Genomic DNA, 18,868 nt, shown 5'->3' with positions numbered 1-18,868 from the left:
TGTAAACAAACAATGTAGCCTATATCCTCAAAACATGGTTAAAACTATAATATCGATATCATGGATGATCAGTCCCTATATCCATAGCTCTGCCCATGAGTTTGAGAGTGGGTAAATTTGTTCAGCCCCAGCTGTTTACTAAATCAGTGGCGGGTTGTCACTTTGTTATTGTTCGAAGTGCAGATTGCCCCTTTAAACTGTTGGCTATTGCTGAATAGTGAGCTACTACCCGGCGCTAGGATCCGGAGGAGTGAGCTCTGCATCTCTCAAGCTCCCTCTCCCCCCATCTCTCTCCCCGCATTTTCTCCCAAGCCTGTTTTAAAGTCTCTGCCAGACTTCGATTCACACGCTACTTCCTGGATGGAGGAATGGAAAGCTTCCAGTGCCGCTCCAACTATTCCCTCTCTGTTTTCGCCAGCAGAACCGCTGCAGCTCTCGGATGCATGGACTAGCCTACTGCCACTAGCGTCTTCTGCTCCTATCCCCTCGATTCTTGTTGAATGAACTGAATCAAGCTCGAAAGCTATATCTCTCCTAACTGACATGTTTTTCTTTGGGAGTATCAAGAAGCTGTTTGGAAGGAGGTTTTGAGAAGTAAAGACTGTTTTCTGGATGTTCCAGACAGCACTGAATATAATTCCACTGAACAGTCACTAGCCTACATTTAGCAGCATTTGCGCTGTTTTTACGCAGCAGACATTAATTATTTGATCAGACGGATAACTCAACAGTTGCCCTTTTTGCTCTCGATGTTCATTTTGTCATGCGGAGGCTACTGCAATCGTGTTGCTGGTGGATCTTGTCTCTGATCTTGTCTGCCTTCGTTCTCTTTTGGGCCGACTGTCATCCTGGTAAGTTTTTCGAAGTCGTATCTCAGTTTTCCAGGCTTGGCGATGACTTGAAAAGCCGTGGAGTAGTTCTAGGGAACATTAGTGCAATATGACTAAACTCAGCTCATACACGAGTGGCATATTAAGGACCTGTAATGTTGACGTGTTCAGTCTGTAACATAATGCTGTGCAAATTTGTTCTATGCGCCTTTTTCATAATTAGAATACACATTCAATCAGACACTAACCACGGTCAACTATATTATTTGGGATTATGGAAATGTAGATTTTGACGCGAAATGATTTGCTTTTTCATGGCTATTTTTTCGTGAATCTATTATATCTCCATTAGGCTACAGTCATTCTAAGGTGGTAAAACTCCCTTCCACTTTATCTTCATTAACTCGCGACGCGCATATATCACCAGGAAAGATCATGATAAGAATTAGTGTAACCAATATAGACTATTCTGTTCCAACAACTATCTGAAATGTATATACAATACTCAGAAATAGACTTGATAATTGACAGCGGATCGCCCATTCAACGAAACCGTTATCTCCCAACCGTGTGGCTACAGATCAGACAATACAAATCAACGGCGCTGCAAACATGTAGTTTTATCTTTGTATGAGGCTATCTCACATTCCAAATGAGTTTAACTACAAGGTTATGGATTAACACATAAAGCATATAAAACAATCACCGTTCGCGGGCAAGCAACAGCAGGTAATTGACACCCAACTACCCACATTTGCGGTCCATTTGACCCCGATACAGAATTGTTTTATAACATATTATAGGTTTAGGCTACATCATTGAGTCTTGGCACAATGTTCCTATTCAGACTTGCCTAAAAGAAAACGAGAGAGTAACGATGACTGCCGGAATCAATGTGAATCTTGCTCGGGGAGAGCTTCGTCATTTGGAATGCTAAATAGAAACATTCCTATAAATAATTGTCGATATTTGACTATGCTCGGACTAATAAAGGTCCTTGGAATTTGCGAATGTAGGCTATAACCTACCCGCACGGACGCTTAGATGATTCGCACCGCTGTCCCTATGGTTTCTTTGTAGAATTTGTATTTGGGTGACCTTGACTGAGTGGCACGCGAGTTTCCTCAAGCTTTTTAAATTTGATCTGATGACTGCACGTCCAAGAAATGTATTTGTGCCTGCTTGACAGTCCCTTCAGGGGAAGGCGCTGCTATGGACGCTCCTGGCATCTCCAACACAGATTATTTTGTTTTATCATATGCATATATATAAATCCAATTTGTGAGATGTTTTTTTTTTTGTAGAATGAAATGATCACAACTTTGACTGAGATGAATTATACATTACGTCTTTTTCTGCTATATAGGCTTATTTGCAAGCCAAGAAACTCATTTTAATTCCCATGCAACCTTGATATGTAATTCTATTATTTTACATGGGATCCAATGTCTCTGAAGAGAGACGATGTAATATCTACAGGGAAAGTATGAATAACTTTGTAATGGTAATTTACATGCTGGAAATACATTGTGTGTGTGTCACATTTTATTTCTCTCTCTCTCTAGCTCTGTGTTGGTGATGATTCATTTATCATATTTTCTCTAACTCTAAAATATGAAAATATATATATTACTGTGCTGTGTGCTCCTTGCAAATCCAAAACCAAGTCTAGTCCGTCACCCCTGGTCTCTACCGTTTGGATTTTGTGAAACAAAACTTAGCCTACTTTACTTAAATCCACACTTCATACTTGATTTCTAACTTCTTCTGAAATTCCATCATAAAAGCTGAAGGAAACATGGGGTTGGATCCTTGTTAACCATTCTGATTCCTTTCATTTTGACTCGTCTCCCTTCTCACATTACATCTGATCGCTAATCTAGAGGGAAATCAACCAGAGGGACTGAGATCAGTCAGTCAGAAGTGGGGGTCAAACTGCAAAGAAGAAGGATTAAGGGACAGAGGGAGGGATGGATGTGGTACACACCCCTCCCCCATTTCCCTCGAAATTGTACTAGATAGGGGTTATTTGGCTTGTAACCATAGCAGAACCCTTTTTTGGTGTTATATAGAACCCTTTTTGAAGGTTCAATAAAGAATCATGCTCATAAGGTTCTAAATGGAACCTGTATGGTGCTATAGAGAACCCTTTCCTATGGTTATATTTTTTTTAAAGTTATATTTGGCACCAAAAAAGGATTCCGCTATGTTTACAACCCTCTTTGGGGCTATATAGAAGCTTTTTTATGGTTCTTTGTAGAACCTTTTATGGTGAATGGTTCTATAAATAGTGTTTCTCAATCTGAAAGGTTATTTGTAGATCCTTTTGAAGAACCATACATTTAAACAAAAAAAAAGCCTTAGCCTTGTTATATTGTTAAAATTCCATAGGTGTTATTATTGTGTTAATTGACAAGTTGAATGAAGTGAGCTACTGCTGGAACAGCTGGGGGTCCCTAAGGAGAAAATTGAGAACCACTGACTGATTGAGTCAACTGTTTTCAATTGACACAAGGCCATACATGAGTCTTTCACATGACACCATTACTGGCCATAGTCATATACTGAACAAAAATATAAACACAACATGAAAAGGGTTGGTCCCATGTTTCACGAGCTGAAATAAAAGATAACAGACATTTTCCATATGCACAAAAAGCTTATTTAGCTCAAATTGTGTGCCAAAATTTGCTTATCCCTGTTAGTGAACATTTTATCATTTGCCAAGATAATCCTTCCACCTGACAGGTGTGGCATATCAAGAAGCTGATTAAACAGCACGATTGTTACACAGGTACACCTTGTGCTGGGTACTATAAAAGGCCACTCTAAAATGTGCAGTTTTATCACTCAACACAATGGTACAATTGGCATGTTGACTGCACAAATTTCCACCAGAGCTGTTGCCAGATAACTGAATGTTCATTTTTCTACCATAAGCCACCTCCAACGTTGTTTTAGAGAATTTGGCAGTATATCCAACCACGTGTAACCACGCCAGCCGAAGACCTCCACATCCGGCTTCTTCACCTGTGGGATCGTCTGAGACCAGCCACCCGGACAGCTGATGAAACTGAGTAGTTTTTCTGTCTGTAATGAAGCCCTTTTGTGGGGAGAAACTCATTCTGATTGGCTGGGCCAGGCTCCCCAGTGAGTGGGCCTGGCTCCTAAGTTGGCGGGCCCAGGCCCACCCATAGCTGCGACCCTGCCCAGTCATGTGAAATCCATAGATTAAGGCCTCATGAATTTATTTAAATTGACTGATTTCCTTATAGGAACTGTAACTAAGTTCAAATTTGTTGAAATTGTTGTGTTTATATTTTTGTTCAGTATATATAACACGCAATGCATGAGATCAACTGGAATGACACGGTTGCACAAAAGAGCTGTGAGCAAAGCATTCCTCAAAATATTCAAAGAGCCACCACCTCCACTACATTTTAAAATGTCTGTAAAAGAGCAAAGAATCCTTTTGTGAACTGTAAATAAGCATTGAAGACCTCAAAGGGTTCTTTGAGTCATTATGGTTCACATAGAACCATCACTCTTCCCAAAGAATCCTTCAGGAATTCTATTTTTTTTTGTGTGTAGCTCAGCAGTAGTGACAGAATTCAGAACAGGAGGAGGATGGAGTTGCATTAGAGGAGTGATGAATGCTTGAGGAACAGGACGTTGTCACAGAAGGGCAAATACACGCCCCAATGACTGGGACTGTCTCTCTCTCTCTTTCGCTCTCTGCTGGTGTGCAGTGTGTCGGACATCAAGGTGTCAGCCTGCTGTATGCGACATTAGGGGTTGGGTGGGACGGGTAGCGAAAAGCTGAGTTTTATCGCTTATGTATGTGTTGCTGCAAGCCGTTGTTTGACAAAAGTGATCGTTTTTAGTTATGACTAAAGTGATAGTAAGAAGAGAATGCCAGTTCAAGGATAAAATGTTATATTTCATCACCAATATTTTCTGTTTTGTATAGTTTAACTATTTTATTGGACTGTAATAGTTTATTACAAACTGTGAACTTTAACCCTTGAGCATTAAACATGCTTTAACTGTTCACAATGCTCACACTCACATCTCCTTCAATGTCATGTCAATAGGTGGCAGGTAGCCTAGTGCTTAAGAGCGTTGGGCCAGTAACTGAAAGGTTGCTGGTTTGAATCCCGGAGCCAACTAGGTGAATTATTTGATGTGACCTTGAGCAAGGAACATAACCCCAATTGCTCCTGTAAATCGCTCTGGGTAAGTGTGTCTGCTAAATTACTAAAATGTAAAATGACTTCTGTAATCTCGGTTAACCTTGAGCTAAGGTCTTGCATAATTGGATAGCTGCTTGATTAGGTTCTGGGTCCATACATGTTAAGAGAAGAGATGCTAGAACGAGGAGCGGAACCGAAATGAAGAGCTTCCCCCTTTCTCTTAGCAAGGTATGGGCAAGTCTATGGACCAAATGTCCCCCCCCCCCTTCCGAAATTCTAAAACCTGATTTGTCTGTAATAACCGCTGCTCATTGTCCTGCTCATCCCATTCAGCCCTGACAGATTCTTCAGTTAATGTGCAGAATCCGTCCGCGAGGGATGACGTCTTCCACCAATACAGCCGAAGACTGTAGACGGAGACGGACAACATAGCAACTCTATTATTCTTGTCAATATTCTGTGAAAGAGGCTGCTGCACTCTTCAGTTTCCCGTAAGGGCCAGTTTGCTGACTGTGCAGTGGGGCCGCACAAACATCTGTTTGGGATATAAAAAGTGCTGAATATCACTGCGGGGCGTCTCCTGCCATAGGGCACCGGCTCCAGCCTCCAGTCCCCAGCTTGGGTGTTAGTGTACTACTGAGTCTAGCCACAGCCAGGCAGCCAGGCTAGTAATGAAAGACAGAACACATTGCCCTGTCACTCACTTCTCCACCATTCAGCCCAAGGATACTAAAAGGAAAGACGGAGGGAGAGAAAGAGATCAGTTTGGCCTTCGATCAGTCCCCTTGTCTGTGAAATAAATGTATGGAGTTCACAGAACAAGCTGAACAGAACAGGCATTGTAATCTTATGAGAAGCTCTTGAGCCAGCACATCTTTTCATTTTCCTCCCCTTTTTTATTTATTTATCTTCCCTTCATTGTCGTCTGGGGAGAGTGCAATTGTTGGAATCTGATAGAATGAAATAATGTGTTTATTATCCATTCTGAGCCGGGAGCGCCTTCAATTTCAAGTCGCAGTGTGCGATAGTAGGCTAAAGGTTGACATTTAGGGAGGATTGGATATGCTTTTGGCCTCAGTAACAACATTATCATTATCATTATCATCATCATCATCTCTCCCAGCACTGGCTATTATCTGCCTCTCGCACAGGCCGGAGCAGCTCTAATGTCCGCCAGGTCACTTTATCAGTCACTGTGCCTGTCATCGTCACCAAGCTCCCCCTAATAGATTGATTAAAAGATATGGGGGGAGGCAGACAGTTAACTGCGTGGGATGCTGTCATGTTGCAGTTGCTTAGTGATTTTCTGCAGGGTTCTTGATGAAAGTGTGGTTTGTGGAGAGAGATGCTGAACTATATGACCACACACTACAATGTGTTGTGTATTGTAGTTATCTGAATTAGTTTTCTGTTAGTCATGCTGTTCAATTACAGCATTAGGGCAAGTAATAATGCTGATAATACTATTAATTAATATTTTCACAATAATAGTAAAGTAATGATACTTTGAATAAAACATAAGAAGAAGATTGAAAATCTGTGTTTAGAGTTTTCATCAGCATTTCTGCTCAGTTAGGCATTTCCATTTTTTTTCTGTCGCTCGTCAGTTTTTCGCCTCATACTCTGAAACCCAGAAAGCTACTGGGAAACACAGTCTGTGCTGGGAAGATTCCGGGCTGCCTTCCCTATTTCTTGCCATAGCGCTTGGGCTTAATGGCCTGCTGAATATAAAAGCTGCTTCAGTCAACAGTGGGCTTCGGCGTCGCCTTTTCTATTGTTCCAGCTCATTGTTTTAATCAAGTCTTCACTGGATTATTTTCAATGGGAAGTGGTGGGAGTTTCCCATCATTATTTTCAATGGGAAGTGGTGGGAGTTTCCCATCATTATTTTCAATGGGAAGTGGTGGGAGTTTCCCATCATTATTTTCAATGGGAAGTGGTGGGAGTTTCCCATCATTATTTTCAATGGGAAGTGGTGGGAGTTTCCCATCATTATTTTCAATGGGAAGTGGTGGGAGTTTCCCATCATTATTTTCAAGTTTAAGGATTATTTACCGGTCTGCCCTTTGCTGCTTTAAAACTGCTCTTTCTGCTTTCCCTCTTTCTCCTTCTGCTTCCCTCTCTCTTTTAGTGGGTTGGTCTGATTGGTTCCGGTGCGCTCCGGTTCAATTAATGTGTTTCCTGCCCATCTCTTTCAATCTGTGAGAAGCACATCTCACGCTGTTAGATGCAGGGTGTCCATTATCCCTCATCATGGATTGAAGTAGACACTTTTTCAATCACATGTCTTGCTAACTAAGGCTTCATTTGATGTGCACACTGTAAAAAAACACCTACAAATCTAGTTGTTTCAATAATTATTATTAAGTAACTGGTTCAACAACCATTTGTTTGTTTACTAAACTTTTTGGTCAAAGTGTTACCTGAACCTAACATTTTTAGTTGTCCCAAATTTAGCTCCAACATGAGAAAATGTACGCAACAATTCAGTCAATTTAAAATGATGTTTGCTCACACGTATGTACAAATTTATTAAAATGTACATTTATTTAACTAGGCAAGTCAGTTAAGAACAAATTCTTATTTTCAATGACGGCCTAGGAACAGTGGGTTAACTGCCTGTTCAGGGGCAGAACGACAGATTTGTACCTTGTTAGCTCGGGGGTTTGAACTTGCAACCTTCCGGTTACTAGTTCAACACTCTAACCACTAGGCTACCCTGCCGCCCTAGAAATTATTATTTTGGTTTAAAAAAAGTCTGTGGAACTATACTGACCAAAAATTAAAACTCAGCAATTTCAACAATTTTACTGAGTTACAGTTCATATAATGAAATCAGTCAATTGAAATACATTCATTAGGCACTAATCTATGGATTTCAGATGGCTGGGCAGGGGCACAGCCATGGGTGGGCCTGGGAGTTCATAGGCCCGCCAATTTAGGAGCCAGGCCCACTCAATGAGGAGCCTGGCTCAGCCAATCAGGATGAGTTTTTCCCCACAAAAGGGCTTTATTACAGACATGATTAGTCTTCAGTTTCATCAGCTGTCCGTGTGGCTGATCTTAGACAATCCCTCAGGTGAACAAGCCAAATTTTGAGTTCCTGGGCTGGCGTGGTTACTCATGGTTGTGAGGCCGGTTGGATGTACTGCCAAATTCTCTAAAACAATGTTGGAGGGGGCTTATGGTAGAGAAATTAACATTCAATTATCTGGCAACAGCTCTGTTGGACATTCTTACAGTCAGCATGCCAATTGCACGCTCCCTCAACTTGACACATTTGTGGCATTGTGACAACTGCACACTGCACAACTGTGGCCTTTTGTGTGGCCTTTTGTTGTCCCTAGCACAAGGTGCACCTGTGTAATGATCATGCTGTTTAATCAGCTTCTTGATATGCCAAACCTGTCAAGTGGATTGATTATCTTGGCAAAGGAAAAATGCTCACTAACAGGGATTTAAACACATTTGTGCTCGTATTTTGATAGAAATGAACTTTTTTGTGCTTATGGAACATTTCTGTTTAAGCTCATAAAACATGGGACCAACACTTTATATGTTGCTTTTATGTTTTTGTTCAGTATAGTTACACACACAGTGCTTTTAACATACAATGTTTTCATCTTACATATTTGACACACATTGACATACTGTACATGCTTAGGTTGTGCATGTTCATTTACACAGTAATTACTTTTCAACATGTGAGATTTGAACTCGCAACCTCTTGCTTCATGGCATTTCAATATTCCTGCTATGCCACCATTTCTGTGTCAATTATCATTTAATCTGACTATTCAATGATTTTGATTGACTTATTTAAGCAATTTTAGGTTTAGTTGTCTAATTTTACTCTGTTTTTAATGTTACTTCTTAATCACTATGGTAAATAAAATAGTTTTTCTTGGGTTTACTATTAACAGACCTTAGATTTACTTTGAAGTGCAAAGTGTGACACAGCCATGGTGGTGTAGCAGGAAGATTGGAATGCTGTGAACCAAGAGGTTGTGAGTTCACAATCCCAGGTGAGAACATGTTGAATACTATTTACTGTATAGTAAACATGCACATTTTAGTCATGTATGGGTCTAAAGCACTGCATCTCAGTGTAAGCGGCATCAATACAGATCCTGGTTTGATCCTGGGCTGTATCACAACCGGCTGTGATTGGGAGTACCATAGAGCGGTGCGCAATTGGCACAGCGTCGTCCAGGTTAGGGGAGGGTTTGACCGGGGTAGGCTGTCATTGTAAAATTATTATTATTTTTTAACTGACTTGCCTAGTTAAATATAAAAAATGTCAATGTGTGTCAACTATGTAAGTTAAAAGCACTGTGTGTTTGTGTAACTTGTTCCACAGACTCTTTCTAGATAGATGCCATAAATTATTTCTAGTTGAATGAACATGGAGACAAATTGAGCAAACACATGTTTTCTCACGTTGGAGCTAAGTTTGGGCCAGCTAAAAATTTTACGTTCAGGCAACACTTTGACCGAAAAGTTGAGCAAACAAATTAAAAGGCTGTGGAACCAGTTAATTAATAATACTTGGTTGAAACAATGTTTTTTAAAATTGTATTTTTACAGTGCATGGAATATACTGCCTGTAATGCTTTAATAGAATTGCCATGTACTGTTTCCAATGGATTTCAATACATGGATTAGTAACAATGGTCAAAATATTTTCCTCACAGTGGTTGATGGAGACAAAGGCCAATGCATACATTATGGAAAGTTAATTGCAAGAGTTAATTCCGCACATGTCAAGTAACGCTTTAAGACCTTGCTGTACATAATGATCTTTAATTCCATTACACTATCCCTGTGTACCAGAGAGGCAGATTAGAGGTTTATAAAAAGCAAGTCATGGCTTTTCCAATGTCCTTTAGTAGCAGCTGAATGTTGGGCTGCAATAGAGTTGACGGCAACCTGCAAAGTAACCTCTCTCTCAGCGGTACTATCACAGACAGTCCCTCAGGTGGAACAGCAGGGATGGGATAGAGACAGGAGGCCAGAGGGCGTAACATGAACGGGATAAAGACCAGAGGATGTACCACTGACAGGCCATACACTCCTCCTCCCATTCTCCCAAACCCTTCCACTACTTTCCACAGGCCTGGGATCTAAATGAAAAGGACAGCCCATTTCACCAGTGATGCCTGCTGTGAGAGGGAGAGAGGAGGGGGAGGTGGTAAGACAGAGAGAGGGGTAAACTCTCACCCCCTCTGTGGCAGTAATGCTGCCTGCCTGCCAGACTGCCAGACCCCGGAGCATGAGGAGCAGTGTGGTGCCAGGGGAGGATTTCATCTCAGTGGATTAGTCAGTGTTAAAACACCCAGGACTGACAGGCTGTCGGGTGAGGAGGCAGACAAGACTAACTGACAGGCTGTCGGGTGAGGAGGCAGACAAGACTAACTGACAGGCTGTTGGGTGAGGAGGCAGACAAGACTAACTGACAGGCTGTCGGGTGAGGAGGCAGACAAGACTAACTGACACAGGAGCCAAACAAACACCAGCAGGAGGGGGAAGGAAAATAAAGTGAGCCCGTCACACACTCAAATGAGCAGTCTGTCCTTAGATGGTGAAGGCTAGTTATTTGTTTATTCTCACATATTTCGTTGTTGTTGCTGGATAGATGAAAAGTGGGGTTTTATCACAAAAAAATGGAATGGATATATTTTCTGTCTTTACGGTTGCTATGACAAATCCACACACGTTACAGTTCTTATGTTCTCTATCAAGCCATTTGCTTGAGTGCAGACAATCCATTGAAACATTGATTTGTGTCTTCAAATATCTAATAGACTTTTCAGCCTTTTTGAACACTGAAAGTCACCCTTCACTCCGTTCCTCTTAACTTTTTTTGTGATCAAGAGTAGTTTGACATTGAAAGTGTTAAACGATTAAACTTTCTCCGACTTTTCGAAATGATTTATTTTGTAAATGCTTTACATGTGGCTAGTAGACTTACACTACCTTATAACATAACATAATACAACATCATATAACATATAACGTAATATAACATAACATCATATAACATAGCATAATATAACAACATAATGGAACATTACATAATATCACACTGTTTTAGTCCTCTGAAAACTATCGCCCATTGGAATTCTCAGGCTCAACCTTGTTCTCCCTCTCTTTTGTTTTCTCTCTGGTCACAATTAGCATGGCTCTGTAGCCATGTAGGAGACATAACAGATTAAAGCAGCTCAAGCCAGTGCCCATGAAGGTAAATGCCATTTTGTTCTGTGAGGTTGTCTACTGATCCTCCTTGGCCGCTCCTCTAGCAACCATGGAATGATAAGTACAGACGCCAAAAGGACACACACACAAACACACAGGTCTGAGGGCTCAATGAAATGTGGTATAAGCAATGGGATACATTAATGCATTAAACAAGTTAATAATTAAGATTCAGCATGAGCCTCAATGGCAGCATCAATATGCAAACTGCTGAGGACACTTAAGGATATCAGTTTGTATTATGATAATCTCTCTGGGATTCTAATGACTAAATGAATACCTTTTTTGTTTGGCTACCATACAGTGTGACTCATTATAGCACATTTGAGCTGGACCACTAGAGGGGGTGTTTTATATTGGAGAGGTTTTGTTTTACTTGTTTAACTTTTATTTTAGAAGGAGTTTGAGGGTGGAGTCAGTCTGAAGTTGTTTATACGAAGCTCAGTCAGTTTCCCAATGTGCTTACTCTGGATTATCACTGGCATTATTTCACAGTGTTTGTTTGGTCACTCAATCAGACCCTGGTGGGAGAGTGCTAAAATTCATCCATCACTGTTCCCCTTTCGCAGTCCCTCTCACTTCCTGGCATGCCTGCCTGCCTCTCTTAAAAACATTTTTCTTTTCACCCCCTTCATCGATTCTGGACACTTTTATTCCCTTGCACCGGCAATTCCAAAACAAAGGCTCTCACTACAATCTTCCAGCCACTCATGATTTGTACCCCCATCAAATATTTACAAAGAGAGTACAAACCTGCTGTGAGTGAGGCTAGACTCTTTTGGGAAAGCTTTAGCAACTTAACTTTAGCCTTTCTCCATTACTCACTGTGTGTCTGCGGTGCCAGGCCGTAATGCAGTTAAAACAGCTAATACTTAGCTTTTGCCTTAATAGAGTAGAATACATTTCAAGTTGCAAGTTTTATTGTCAAGTACAGTGAAATGCTTCTCTTGCAAGCACTTTCCCAACAATACAGTAATCAATATCAGTAGTAAAGTAGAACAAAAACACACAAGAAATAGAAATAAGTAGAACACAAGAAAGTAAGCTACACTACCGGTCAAAAGTTTTAGAACACCTACTCATTCAAGTGCTTTCTTTATTTGGACTATTTTCTACATTGTAGAATAATAGTGAAGACATCAAAACTATGATGTAACACATATGGAATCATGTAGTAACCAAAAAAGTGTTAAACAAATCAAAATGTATTTAATATTTGAGATTCTTCAAATAGTCACCCTTTGCACACTCTTAGCACTCTCTCAACCAGCTTCACCTGGAATGATTTTCCAATAGTCTTGAAGGAGTTCCCACATATGCTGAGCACTTGTTGGCTGCTTTTCCTTCACTCTATGGTCCGACTCATCCCAAACCATCTCAATTTGGTTGAGGTCCGGGGATTGTGGAGGCCAGGTCATCTGATGAGTCCAAATTGATGAGTCATCTGTTGAGTCCAAACTCCATCACTCTCCTTCTTGGTAAAATCGCCTTTACACAGCCTGGAGGTGTGTTGGGTCATTGTCCTGTTGAAAAACAAATGATAGTCCCACTAAGCCCGATGGTGTCGCTGCAGAATGCTGTGGTAGCCATGCTGGTTAAGTGTGCCTTGAATTCGAAATAAATTACAGACAGTGTCTCCAGCAAAGCACCCCCACACCATAACACTTCCTCCTCCATGCTTTACGTTGGGAAATACACATGCAGAGATAATCTGTTCACACACACCGCGTCTCACAAAGACACGGCGGTTGGAACCAAAAATCTCCAATTTGGACTCATCAGAGGTGTGCCTGTTACTTGAACTCTGTGAAGCATTGATTTGGGCTGCAATTTCTGAGGCTGGTAACTCTAATGAACTTATCCTCTGCAGCAGAGGTAACTCTCGGTCTTACAGCCAGTTTCATTTTCGCACTTGATGGTTTTTGCGACTGCACTTGAAGAATCTTTCAAAGTTCTTGAAATTTTCCATATTGACTGACCTTCATGTCTTAAAGTAATGATGGACTGTTCTTGCCATAATATGGACTTGATCTTTACCAAATAGGGCTATCTTCTGTATACCACCTACCTTGTCACAACACAACTGATTGGCTCAAGCTCTTTAAGAAGGAAAGAAATTCCACAAATGAACTTTTAAGAAGGCACACCTGTTAATTGAAATGCATCCCAGGTGACTAACTCATGTAGCTGGTTGAGAGAATGCCAAGAAGGTGCAAAGCTGTCATCAAGGCAAAGGGTGGCTACTTGAAGAATCTGAAATATTAAATATATTTTGATTTGTTTAATACTTTTTTGGTTACTACAAGATTCCATATGTGTTATTTCATAGTTTTGAATTCTTCACTATTATTCTACAATGTAGAAAATAGTACAAATAAAGAGAGAGCCTTCAATGAGTAGGTGTTCTAAAACCTTTGACCGGCAGTGTATATACAGGGCCAGTTCCAGAGTCAGGGCCAAAACCATATTTACAATGTGAAATAGAATAGACTAGAGGCTACTGGTGAACTTGAATAATGTTTTCATAATATTTCACTCCTACTGCTATTGCGGACCAAATCAGAATAATTGTTTCCTTTTGTTGCCCCACTTTATTCTCATAGGTGTTGCATTTCAGTATGCACATAGGGCTGGATAAACTGTAATGTGGCCTATTACCGGAGAATATAGTCACAGAGATGTGGCATGCCATGTTCACAGTCCTAATGCATTAATGTAGCACTGGGGTGACTGAGAGGCCTGGGCTGGGCTGGTTACAGCCTTGATACCCACTCCAAAAAAACAATATAGAGGAAATAAAAAAGAGAATATCACCACATGCCAAGAAGTGTTGTGTCACACAGTCAGCGGTGGGCCTGAGAGTCGAGAACAGTACATAGCCCTCCTCATTAAATTCTCGCAGTGGCGTTGGTTTTTACACTTTAATGCTTGGGAGACGTTGGCTTCCTCCTCTGAGAAATGGGGACACGGGTTGTGGCGTCGGCTGCACAACCTAATTTGTCTTACTTCTGGGGAGGCTGTTTAAACTACAATGCCCTCTCTCGTTGCCCATCTCCCCCCCTCTCCCTTTCTTTCTCTCTCTGGCCACTCTCATTTATGCACTCAAGTAATGCATGCAGAGTACCACCAGTTACCCAATGCTGAATCTGCAGTGAAAAAGTGTGATGGTCAATGTTACACCACAGTCGTTTGTCATGGCTATAGTGAAAGTCAGCCAGATTAATCCATCACAGATCATTATAGCGGGGCGGCAGGGTAGCCTAGTGGTTAGAGCAGTGGACTAGCAACCGGAAGGTTGCTAGTCCAAACCTCTGAGCTGACAAGGTACAAAATCTGTCATTCTACCCCTGAACAGGCAGTTAACCCACTAGGCTGTCATTGAAAATAAGAATTTGTTCTTAACTGACTTGCCTAGTTAAATAAAGGTATAAAAAATAGCACAAACGGCCCCAACTACCCATTGTGAGTACTGGATGTACAGAACCTCTCACATCAAGAGAAACACTGCTGGATGGGTCTCTGGGGTGTGTCATGACACATCATTCACAACATCCCTCTCTGTCGATCAAAGTATGAGAGGACCGTTCCCAGAGACCACTTCAGCCTTTAAAGTATGCATCACCTTAAAGGTGAAATATGCAGAAATTGCTCTGCCAATTCCTGGTTGCTTAAATTTGAATAGTTTGCCTAATTTGAGTTTGTGACAAAACAAGTTGTCATTGTACCATCTAAACCGCTGTGAAATATATTTTTCATTACCAAAATCTTTCATTTTCAGCTATTTGAAGCTGGCGTACAAAACCCGAAAGTAAAAGACGTAAAAACTAAACTTAAGAATGGGAAGCATATAAATAGTGCACATAGAACAGACCTACCACTTCTTAAAATTTCTTTCAATGAGAATGACAGATCAATAACTAACATTTCTATGCGAATTTAGTCGAGTCGCCCAAAAAGTTACATTTTGCAGCTTTAAGCGATCGATGCGCCTCATGTCTTTCATTAATAATCTCATACAATTCATTAGCTGGAATTCCCCTCAGAAGTGGGATTTGAGAGTCAGAGGAGGGTTCTGCTTGTTAAAGTCCTATTCTTAAGATCACGCTTGGGAATGAGAGGGAGAGAATGAAAAAGTGAGGGGAAGGAGTGGAGAGAGAAATGCTTTACTTCCTCCTCAGAGCAGCAGAGCAGCACAAGGAGAGGTAGTGTTTAATGGGAACCCCATGGATTCTTTTGACATGCCACCTTTGGGTAATAAATGTGTTTGTTTTTTCAATAGAAACTTCCACTTCCCTTTCCTTGCGCCAAGCTTTAATTATCTGGCAATTTGAATACGGTGGCCTTTTCCTCTTACACGGCAGCGTTTCTGTGAAGTCATTCACCCCCACCATCAACACCTGGTGTAGTCCACCACTATCATCAGCATTCCTGTGCTGACACAGTGGAATTTCATATTACTGAAAAATGTAGATAAAAAAATTTACACTACCGTTCAAAAGTTTGGGGGTCACTTAGAAATGTCCATTAAAATAACATCAAATTGATCAGAAATACAGTGTAGACATTGTTAATGTTGTTAATGGCTATTGTAGCTGGAAACGGCTGATTCTTTTATGGAATATCTACATAGGCGTACATAGGCCCATTATCAGAAACCATCACTCCTGTGTTCCAATGGCATGTTGTGTTAGCTAATCCAAGTTTATTATTTTAAAAGGCTAATTGATCATTAGAAAACCCTTTTGCAATTATGTCAGCAAAAAAAACTGTTCTGATTAAAGAAGCAATAAAACAGCGTAAACTGGTTCTAATGAGAATAGAAAGAGGAGTGGGAGGCCCCGGTGCACAACTGAGTAAAAGGACAAGTAAATTAGAGTGTCTAGTTTGAGAAACAGACGCCTTACAAGTCTTCAACTGGCAGCTTCATTAAATAGGACCCGCAAAACACCAGTCTCAGCGTCAACAGTGAAGGCAACTCCGGTATGCTGGCCTTCTAGGCAGAGTTCCTCTGTCCAGTGTCTGTGTTCCTTTCCCCATCTTTATTTTTTATTTTTTATTTGCCAGTCTGAGAAGTAGTTTTCGTTGCACTCCTTCGTTGCACTGCTCTTTCTATTCTGGTTAGAGACAGTTTACCCTGTTCTGTGAAGGGAGTAGTACACAGCGTTGTACGATATCTTCAGTTTCTTGCCAATTTCTCGCATGGAATAGACTGACGAGTTTCATAAGAAAGACTTTCTGGCCGTTTTGAGCCTGTAATCGAACCCACAAATGCTGATGCTCCAGATACTTAACTAGTCTAAAGAAAGTCAGTTTTATTGCTTCTTTAATCAGACCAACAGTTTTCAGCTGTGCTAACATAATTTGAAAAATGGTTTTCTAATGATCAATTATCCTTTTAAAATGATACACTTGGAATAGCTAACACAACGTGCCATTGGAACACAGGAGTCATGGTTGCTGATAATGGGCATCTGTACGCCTATGTAGATATTCCATTAAAAAACGGCAGTTTTTAGCTACAAAAGTCATTTACAACATTAACAATGTCTACACTGTATTTCTGATCAATTTGATGTTATTTTAATGGAAAAAAATGTGCTTTTCTTTCAAAAACAAGGACATTTGTTTTTACTGGTAACATTTGAACTTGTTATCAGTATAAAAGACACCTGTCCACAACCTCAAACAGTCACACTCCAAACTCCACTATGGCCAAGACCAAAGAGCTGTCATAGGACACCAGAAACAAAATTGTAGACCTGCACCAGGCTGGGAAGACTGAATCTGCAATAGGTAAGCAGCTTGGTTTGAAGAAATCAACTGTGGGAGCAATTATTAGGAAATGGAAGACATACAAGACCCCTGATATTCTCCCTCGATCTGGGGCTCCACGCAAGATCTCACCCCGTGGGGTCAAAAGGATCACAAGAACGGTGAGCAAAAATCCCAGAACCACACGGGGGGACCTAGTGAATGACCTGCAGAGAGCTGGGACCAAAGTAACAAAGCTTACCATCAGTAACACACTATGCCGCCAGGGACTCAAATCCTGCAGTGCCAGACGTGTCCCCCTGTTTAAGCCAGTACATGTCCAGGCCCGTCTGAAGTTTGCTAGAGAGCATTTGGATGATCCAGAAGAAGATTGGGAGAATGTCATATGGTCAGATGAAACCAAAATAGAACCAAAACTCAACTCGTTGTGTTTGGAGGACAAAGAATGCTGAGTTGCATCCAAAGAACACCATACCTACTGTGAAGCATGGGGGTGGAAACATCATGCTTTGGGGCTGTTTTTCTGCAAAGGGACCAGTATGACTGATCCGTGTAAAGGAAAGAATGAATGGGGCCATGTATCGTGAGATTTTGAGTAAAAACCTCCTTCCATCAGCAAGGGCATTGAAGATGAAACGTGGCTGGGTCTTTCAGCATGACAATGATCCCAAACACACCGCCCGGGCAACGAAGGAGTGGCTTCGTAAGAAGCATTTCAAGGTCCTGGAGTGGCCTAGCCAGTCTCCAGATCTCAACCCCATAGAAAATCTTTGGAGGGAGTTGAAAGTCCGTGTTGCCCAGCAACAGCCCCAAAACATCACTGCTCTAGAGGAGATCTGCATGGAGGAATGGGCCAAAATACCAGCAACAGTGTGTGAAAACCTTGTGAAGACTTACAGAAAACGTTTGACCTCTGTCATTGCCAACAAAGGGTATATAACAAAGTATTGAGATAAACTTTTTTTATTGACCAAATACTTATTTTCCACCATAATTTGCAAATAAATTCATAAAAAATCCTACGATGTGATTTTCTGGATTTTTTTTCTCATTTTGTCTGTCATAGTTGAAGTGTACCTATGATGAAAATTACAGGCCTCTCTCATCTTTTTAAGTGGGAGAACTTGCACAACTGGTGGCTGACTAAATTGTTTTTTGCCCCACTGTATATGTATGTATGTGTGTATATATATATATATATATATGTTTTGCAATTATGTGCTACAATATGTTTAATTTGCTAGAGGTGAGAGGTATCAGTACTACCCTCTAACTTGTAGTTAGAGTAGTAGAAGTAGGGTGTTAAAATGACAACCGCCTTTGGACTCAAAACCCCTCAGCTCAGCAGCTTGTTGGGACACTGTCACAGGAGATTAGCCACAAGAAGAGAGGTATGGATGGGTGGAGAAGAAAATATAGAAAAATGAATGTACCTGACTCGGAGGAAAAACTATGCTGGCTTTCTGCTCAACTAGAGGCCGAAGCTCACCGGCGGCATGTTTTATTATTTCAATCGGTCCTCACTCCCTAGTGTGGATATTAAAAACAATCAGTGTTGCAAAGAGTGGAGATTAAGCCCAAACACTGGCTGGGTGTTTTCAGATAAAAATCAATTCTAAGGTAGATCCTCTTTTTCATTTCTTCTTAACTTGACAAGAGATTGCCTCTCTGGTTGGCCTGGCCTGATGACAGTTCACTCCAGATGGATGGACACGGAGATGAAGAAGGAGATGTGTGTTCTTATCTGTTGCTTCTACTGCTTCTGTCATCCCGTCTCTCTTGACCCCTTGTGTTCTGGACTCACTGAGTGGTGGGTGC

At 41.0% G+C, this 18,868-nt stretch overlaps 1 protein-coding gene across 3 annotated transcripts in view; it reads left to right on the top strand.

Moving 5' to 3' along the window:
* Positions 1-323: 323 nt before the first annotated feature.
* Positions 324-18,868, top strand: part of LOC109896944 (receptor-type tyrosine-protein phosphatase gamma) — a 317,719-nt gene continuing 299,174 nt past the window's right edge. For 2 of the 3 annotated variants that reach the window (XM_020491414.2, XM_031806855.1), the window contains exon 1: positions 331-851. In XM_020491414.2, coding sequence (XP_020347003.1) covers positions 764-851 — 88 coding nt within the window. In that variant the 5' untranslated portion in view covers positions 331-763. Of the gene's footprint in view, positions 852-18,868 lie in introns of all 3 variants that reach the window. The other variant, XM_031806938.1, reaches the window with a different exon arrangement.

Source organism: Oncorhynchus kisutch, linkage group LG1, assembly GCF_002021735.2.
Source record: "Oncorhynchus kisutch isolate 150728-3 linkage group LG1, Okis_V2, whole genome shotgun sequence".
Lineage (NCBI taxonomy): Eukaryota > Metazoa > Chordata > Actinopteri > Salmoniformes > Salmonidae > Oncorhynchus > Oncorhynchus kisutch.
This window is presented reverse-complemented; position numbering and strand designations above follow the sequence as displayed.